This window comes from Periophthalmus magnuspinnatus, chromosome 1 (genome assembly GCF_009829125.3).
Source record: "Periophthalmus magnuspinnatus isolate fPerMag1 chromosome 1, fPerMag1.2.pri, whole genome shotgun sequence".
Classification (NCBI taxonomy): Eukaryota; Metazoa; Chordata; class Actinopteri; order Gobiiformes; family Gobiidae; genus Periophthalmus; species Periophthalmus magnuspinnatus.
The window spans coordinates 19,445,857-19,454,344 of NC_047126.1; the positions used below are offsets into that span (position 1 = coordinate 19,445,857).

At 38.0% G+C, this 8,488-nt stretch overlaps 1 protein-coding gene across 1 annotated transcript; it reads left to right on the forward strand.

Annotated features, from left to right (window-relative positions):
* Positions 1–1,359: 1,359 nt before the first annotated feature.
* zgc:66455 (uncharacterized protein LOC393502 homolog) lies at positions 1,360–7,856 on the forward strand. The gene is made up of 10 exons (XM_055224585.1): positions 1,360–1,363; positions 1,414–1,656; positions 2,517–2,797; positions 3,051–3,405; positions 3,976–4,017; positions 4,285–4,382; positions 4,598–4,659; positions 4,972–5,138; positions 5,535–5,687; positions 7,566–7,856. The coding sequence occupies exons 1-10, from the start codon at positions 1,360–1,362 to the stop codon at positions 7,835–7,837; spliced, it is 1,677 nt and encodes a 558-aa protein (XP_055080560.1). The 3' UTR covers positions 7,838–7,856.
* The last annotated feature ends 632 nt before the right edge of the window (positions 7,857–8,488 follow it).

Here is an 8,488-nt window from a genome sequence, read left to right on the forward strand (position 1 = left end):
CCACTGAGATGTTTGTCACTGCACGACACTTCACTTTTAGCTTTGCAAGTTGTACTAAGAACTTTAATGTACAGTTGTTATTTCCAGGCTAAATAAGTCAGAAAATGAAATAATTACTCACAAACATAACTTTCAGTGCAATCCGCTTCAGTCCAAGATGTGGAGACACTGGTCTGGTTGTCTTTTAAAAACGTAAATGTTGTCACTGTCCTTGTCTGTTTTTAAAAATGGACCATGAGTCCGGAATAAAGATGCACTGTATTGAATTGAATTGCAACAACGGTGAACAATAACTGTAAAATTTGCATGACGTGACAGCGCCCTCTGGTGGCCATGCGAGGCGTTGCAGTGAAACTAAAAGTGAAGTCAATCAGCTGAAATGGCCTCCACCTGCTCAGACCCGGAGGAAAACAACGGAGTGAAATTTGACTGACGCTTTTACGTTTTGTCAGATTTTACATTAAAACCTCTCATTAAATATATATGTTTGTGATGAAAATGCCTCCACGGAGACGGAAGAAGAGGAGTTTTGAGAGCATTATTATTATTATTATTTTTCTGATAACATTTTGGCTACAACTATGTCAAGCTCAGGTGAGGTATATTTACAGATGTGGTGTAAAATATTCTGATAGATTGAAAAAAATATCATCTGACTGTAAATGAAAAAGTGCAGAGTTCCCATAGCTGTCCCTTTGTCCACAATCTGACTATCATCCACTGTCTGGAAATGAGCTATTTTGATCATTTTCCAACATTATTTATATATATTTTTGGTTATGACAGATGGGCAATGAGGAACACACCAGGCCATCAGGTAGGAACCACAACATTTAAAGGTGTGCTATGTCACTTTTCTAGAGAAGGATCTGCAGCTTGCTTTTCTCATGGATATGTTATTGCTTTTAAATGTGATGTTCCACCATATGGCATAAAATTTATCTATCTTGCATTTCTTCAATTATAGGCATTTTTATGGCAAAACAATTCTTGGACAGGTGGTGTATTGTCTCTATGGAATCAGATCTTAAATGTTATATTGTTGAGCTTTCCAGGCAAAGAAATAACATCTCTAATAACATTCTTTTAAGTCATTGTAGTCCAGAGAATCTTGTCATTTTGAGGTTTAATAATGTTCTCTTCCATAACTATAACATTTTATTTTAGCTGTATTTTTTCTGTATCTTTTATTTTTTACTCTTACATTGTCTTATGTATACACTTACCTGTACAGCACTTTGGTCACCTGAGGTTGTTTTAAATGTGCTTTATGAATAAATTTAACATTTGGTATTGCCATTCTCCTAGAAAAGTAACAAATGCACTTTTTAAATACAATCTCTCTTTTCAAGTAGCCACATGTGTATGTCCAGTTTGAGCATTTGAGTTTTATATATTTCCTTGTGTTCTTAGCTGACTACAGCTCCCATAGCACAGCCTTCTTTGCCCTGAGGAGCTGTCACCAGGTTTTGGGAGGAGAGAGTGGAGAGTTCTTCTCCCCAGACTATCTCTGCTCTAACCCCCCACTGTGGTGCAACTGGACCATCCAAGTGCATCCTGGGAAACGCATCCAGCTGCAGCTTGATGACTTAACCCCCGATGACAGTTGTCTTTGGCGACAGGACCAAATCCACATCGATGAGCCTGAGAGTCAAAGTAAGGGTTAAAAAATATGTTCTATCATGGCTTTCTCAAATTCTAGGTATTTGGTGTAGCAGCTTCTTCAGTTCAAAAGTGAAAAAGCCTCTTTTGATAAGCAGCGAAACATCTTCAAAAAATGACTCTAAAAATGTTTGCCCAGTTGACAGAATTGAATTTTCTTTTGCTATGAATACTATTGGTCACATTTTTTTTTTTTTTTTTTTGAATTTGCACTTTACTTATAATGTTTTTAATATATCTGTAAGAAGTAACTTCTTCTGAGAGTTCACACTTCAGTAATTCAATTCATCTGCCACTCACCCTGACTGAGGCGGGTCTCAGTTGTGAATTAGAACTGCATTTATTGAGTTTCATACGGAGTAACTTTCTGAATAAATTGTGTACTTTGACAAAAGTAGAAATATGGTTTATGACAATTCTGCCTTCTTGTATAATCCTTTTTGTCACTCTCCCTATTACAAGTTTACTGTTCACAAAAGTTTACAGTAGTGCAATTGAAATCCTGCTTCCTGTAGGCCTGTATGCTAATTTTGCTGTAGTTTAAATTTTAATCTTCAGATCTATTATTTAGATATGGATAATATAGACAGAATTATTTTTGATCACATCAATAAAACATAGATTATGAAGCTGGCTTCCAGAGTAATGTGAATGTTTTATTTATATTGCATCAAAAGTTGTGATTTTCCATAGTTATAGTTCTTTAATGACAGCAAAAATATAATGGTAATTAATACAAAGACCCAAACTGGGGACTGAACCACACTATTAGAAATTATGTAAAAATCTCATCTAGTTCTCATGGACTCAATCTCATGTCTCACCCCTAATCTCGATGGACTGCCCTCCTGCAGGTCAAAAACCCATGATTCTGCAGAAGTGTTGGAGAGAGGCCACCTACACCTCCTCCTCAAACACTGTGCATGTCGTGCTGCTGATCGAGGGGTCTCCCACGGCAACTTACAGGGGCTTCCATGGACAGTACCAGGTGTTTGGACCACCTCAAATCTACAACCCACCAGACCCAGACTATTCACCCAACAGACCCTCTGATAATGCCAATGACTATTATGAAGAAACTGTGGAAACAAACTCACAAACACAAGACAAATCTAATGAAGATGAGGTGAATATGGTATGTACAAGTTTATTTTATTTTACAGGAACCGTGTGCATTGATCAAACTCGGAGATGCTTTTAAAAATCACTTACTGCCTTAGTGGACATTGAAGTCTCTGACTTTTGAAGTTAAAATTCAAATATCAAACTATGAAAAGTTAATTTGGTGAATTATAATTTAAACATATTTTATGTGACAAATTCAGTCTGCCATAGTTTTGCTTACAGTGTCTCTCCTTACTATTTTGTGTATTTGGTTTAAATTTCAGACAGATGAAGCCCTCTCACATTCAGAAATCCCAGTTCACTCCACAGAATGGTCACTTGATTCACAGCAAGAGCCCCGCCCCAGCCCCCAAATTTTCACCGCCATTCGCCGAGACGTAGACACGGACACGGCAATGGACCAACCGGATCAGTCGGACCAACCGGATCAGTCGGACCAATCGGACCAGTCGGACCAATCGGAGGAAACAATCAGCGCATCAGATCACATGACACTGGAGGGGTTGGAGGAAGAATTAAATAAGAACTGGGAAGAAGATGGTAAAACTTTCTCAAAAGAAGAAACTGTTTCAGAAATGACACACAGAGCACATTCTGACCACAGAGCAGATGTTGGAGGTAAGTAACTGGAAATTTGGCCACACACGTATAACACGTCTAACAGTTTGGATGTTTAAGTACAAACTATGCAGTACAATAGTTTTTACAGTGCACTATCTTACTTTTCTTATAAGCGAGTTCACTACCTGCTTGTCTCCACGGTATTGTTATTGCTTTACCTGGAATGTTCCACAGTATACAACTGAAAGGCTCTATTTTGTTCAATTATCTCTATTACTCTATTTTGTTAAATTGCACATGTTTTTATCTCTCAAAAATGCCTTAAAAACATGCATTCTTATTGGAAGTAGGAGTCGCCTCTCTCCAGATCTGACCCATAACTTGACCTAATGGCATCACCTGCTTATCTCCATGGAGACTCATTTTTAATGACATACTGTTTCACTTTCTAGACAAAACAATAACCTCTTCATAGAGACAAGCAGGTAGCAGACTTTCCTTCACCAGAAAAGTTACATAGTGCACTTATAATACACCTATGCCTACTAGAAGTTTACTGTGCTTATATATATTATATGAAGTTACTATATAATATTTGTCCAAAAACATGTTTATTTTCTTTTTCAGCTCATGCAAAATATCACAATCAAAGTCCACATCTCCCAGGAGGTCAGTATATTTAGCTAATGAGTTTGCTCTATGGAAAAGCCTATGAGAAGAACCACTTGTCTACAACTGAGTCTGCTTTTAATAAGAGTCAGAGCATATACACTGCAATACATATTTAAATTAGTTGCATTTTCTTGAACTGGATGGACCAAAATTATTTTATTCTTTCAAAGTGGCTAGACCCATTCTATTTCAGATAAACACTGAAATGTAACCTAGTCAAAACTGCTCATTCATGTTATTATTCTTGTTGTTATTTTGTCTCAGATTTGCTGTTTGAAGTGTCAGTGGAGGTAAATGTGTCCCAACACTTGGAGCCCTGGGACAATGTGGCCAAGACTCTGCTCCTCTCAGTTCAGAATCTGGTTAGTTGGTATCATTTGGCTGCAGTTTGACAGTAATAATGCTGCTTATTTGTGATTTATGATTCTCTATTCCACATTGTGCCAGTAGAGGGTGGCAGACACAAAAGCATGTTTTCTGTGTTGTGGCATCCCAGATGAGATGAAAATGATCCATGAAGTGAATCAAGGAAACTTGAATAATTTTTGTAAAATGTGTTTTGTTTTTGTTCCTTCAGATCAGAAATCAGTTGAAGCTTACATTTGTGTCTCAGAGGATCTCATCAAAACGCATCAAACGGTAAGGGGTCACTGGGACTGTGTGATATGGCAGTTCAAAAGCTAATTGTTAGACGAAACCCTCATATTGTGATCGCACATTCAACCTATCAGTGTGGTGTGAACTTTCGTTTCTGCCAGTCTGTCCTAGGGCAGCTGTAGCTTACCATAACTGAGTGGGGAGTGATGAATAATGCTCTGTAAAGCATCCAAAAAGTGCTATATACAGCTGATTTATTATTATTATTAATTATATGATGTTTTGGCATATCACAACAAAACAACTTTTCCCAGGAGAGGTGAATATTTGCAATACCAGTGTTGTGGTTTGCAGGTTGAATGCCGGAGTGCTGTTTATCCTGTGGCTGCAGATGGGGCAGAGGACCAGTGAACATCGTACACATGAGGTGGTCCACTCTGACCTCCTGAAGCTCATCGGGTCCAGACTCGGACTTAAACCAACCCAGGAAGACTCGGTCATCATGTCTCTGTCCACTGCAGGTAATGAACCAAATCAAAACTAACTCAATTCAGCAGTTTTCTTCACAACCATGACCACTACAAACTACAAACCACCATCAAAAATGTTTATATTGTGTTATGGCTGCAAGTCTGGAGTACATACTCCATCTACAGGTTAGGCACTGGATTCCTAGGTTCAGTTTTGATTGTAGTACCTTTTTGTTTGTAAAACTGTAAAAGGGCAGGCTACATACAGTTCTTTTTAATGTATTTATTTTTTGTCTCACTGTACAATGCAAATAATAATTTGACCAGTGAACTAATCATAAAAATAATCACTGACTAAAATAATTATTAGTTGCAGCCCTGTATTGTATTGTATGATCCAATGATTCCAGTATATTTTGCATAAACGTCTTTTTCCCCCCTTTCTAGATGTGAATGAATGCCACACTCAGCTGATGGCGTGTGACCCAAACGCAGACTGTGTGAACCACTTTGGCTCGTACTCTTGCCTCTGCCAGGCCAGCTTCCAGGACCGGTCCAGATCTGGAACTGGGACAGTGTGTGTGGGCACCAAGAACACTGGTAGGAAATCATCTTACATTATTAAACCATTTTTTAAAATTAACTGGACATGCTTACCAAAAGCCTTGTACCCAATTTGAGCAAAAGTTTCCAGACTCACATCTTCATAAAGTATCGAAGTAGTGTATATTCTGGATCCCAGGTAAGGAAAATATTACTTTACAGGGCTATTTAATTAATTCAGTTTGTTTGCTTATTAACCAAGATATTCAAAATAAAGCATTGATATTCAAGTAATACTTGCTCAGTCTGTTTATTCAGAACTTTCTGCAAATACATTTAAAAACATGTGAATGTTTTGTTTAAACAAAGCAAAAACTAACAATAGTGGGCAAGGCAAACTTATTTGTATAGCTCAATTCATAGACAAAGTAATTCAAAGTACTTTACAGAATAAAAAAGATAATCATCATAAAATTAACATTAAAAGAGAAGTGCATAATAAAAAGCTTTCAGTCATATGCACAGCTAAACAACTGTTTTGAGCTGGGATTTAAACATGTCATTTTCAGGAAGATTGTTGCAGGTTTTAACTGCATGAAACTAAAATGCTGATTCACCATGTTAAAGATGTACTTTGGTGCTTGGCCATGGAGAGACTTGTACACAAAACAGCTGCTTTAAAGTCTGTTCTCTGAGCCACAGGAGGCAAGTGCACAGACCTGAGCACAGCAGCATTCTGGATATATTACTGTCTTACCTCTCATTTGGAAAGGCCAATGAACAGGCCGTTACAGTAGTCTAACCTACTGGAGACAAATGCATGGATAAGTCTCTTCACGACTGGTTTAGACAGTATATCTTAGATTTTTGCAATGTTTTTAGATGGTAAAAAGCAACAGATGTTTTTGGGCTACACACTGATCTGTTTGATTCAGTGGTAGAGTGAATCCACTGATCCATATTTACCTGCTGCCAGTGAGGGAGATCCAAGTGTCATCTGCATAGTTGTGGTAGGACACATTACATGCTGTTATTAGGCCAGTTAATACGCAGCAATAGAGATTGAACAAAAGGGGTCCTAGGATTGACCCCTGGGGCACCCACAGGTCAGGGCCATTTTATGAAACACATTTTCCAATTTCAACAAAGTACTCCCTGTCTTCTGGATAGGACTTGAACCAGGTTAGTACAGTACCAGAGAAGCCCACCCAGTCATCTAGTTTCTGTAAGAGGATCCACAGTGTCAAAGGCAGCACTCAGATCTAACAGGATCAAGACTGAGACTTAGTAGTAGCAGCAGTAGTGTATAATAATATACATATAGAATGGTCTATAATAATTGGTAACTATTTGTTCTTAAATCACCAATAGATATTGTATTACGTTATGGGACATTTGGTTATTACATTTGTGGTGAATTGTTATTACGTTTGTGTGAAATTATTAGGCTGTGTTTGTGGGTTTATTACATCGACTTTTATTACATTTACAGGGCTTATTACATTTGGATTATTTAGTTTGTGGGACTAACAGCACTAAAAAACCTAATCAGACAATGCCAAGTTAAAAGGTGCTATTATATTTGGCATTAAGTGAAAATATTCAAGGTTTATATCTTAGAATAGGCATAGGATGGATAGAAACTAGGTCAAAGTATCTCTAAGACAAACTGAGGCTCTTGTTAGGCACTCCTGGTGTCTAGTTTAGCTTGGTTTAGTCCTGATTCTTGTGTGTTGTCCATGGAACAAAAATATCATTTGATTTGATTGTGATACAATGAACTCAGGAAAAAAGCTTTTTGATACGTACTTACACACAATAGTGTCACGAAAGCTTGAACAAAAAAAAAAAAAATCCACTCAATTCAGTGGTTAAACACTTTTTGTAAACAAAATCTTCATCAGTTATTCTCAAGTATTTTTTTGTGTCCCCCAGACTGTTCCCCGGCTCTCTCATCCGAAGCCAAAGCTGTGTACATCTTGTTCTTCCTGCTCAGTGCCCTGGTCCTGACTCTGCTCGTTCTCATTGGTCTGTTTTTCCATCGTCATCGGCGTGGGCACTTCCTGGTCCCGCCCTTTGACCCCAACAACAACATCAGCAGTCACCATGACGATGTGGACCTGCCCCCGCCCCCGCCTCCACGCTGCACCCCGGTGGATCTGCAGCTGCTGCGCTACAACGCCATCCTGCCTAATGAGCCCAAATAATGAGAATGTAAATAAAAAAACTAAGAAAATGCATTTGGAAGGTTTTCACCTTCTTGGGGGCATTATTAAAGAGGCTTTATAGACTTTAAAATTAAGTGGTTTTGGTTTTTGGCATTTTTAACAGTTTAGAGGTCCAAAAAGTTATTCCTCACTTACCTTATGCATTCTGCACATCATACTTATTCACCACAATGAATTTATAAGCGTTTTCCCCCAACTTTCAGAGGTCAAGTCAGAGTTTTGCTATTATAATGCTTACAACTAACATGCTCACTAGGGAATTTATAATTAAATGCAGTACAGAGTTTATACAATACAGGGCAAAAGAAATTTTGCTCTAATACATGGAGCAAATTTGAATATGGGAATTTTAACTGTAAACCACAAAGTAATTTTGTGACACTGATGATTTTCAAGTTGACCTGTTTTGCATAGTGAGTGGAACGTAATGCAGGTAGCTGAAGTGTCTTGCCTAAGGACTCAATGACAGAACTTGGTCTGAGTGGGTATCGATCCTCTGCCCTTCAGGTTGGGGGACGACTGCTCTAAATACTGTCATCCCAAGTAAGTTATCAGATTTAAATGTCATGTTAACGGTTACATCTGATCTGAGTCCTGATTTCTTTCTGATTGTTCATACCTCTACAGGTT

Excerpts from the sequence above, each read along its gene's own strand:
- zgc:66455 (XM_055224585.1), top strand. Across the intron at positions 4,383-4,597 it reads TCCTCTCAGTTCAGAATCTG|ATCAGAAATCAGTTGAAGCT; the intron begins GTTAGTTGGTAT and ends TTGTTCCTTCAG. Across the intron at positions 5,139-5,534 it reads CATGTCTCTGTCCACTGCAG|ATGTGAATGAATGCCACACT; the intron begins GTAATGAACCAA and ends CCCCCTTTCTAG.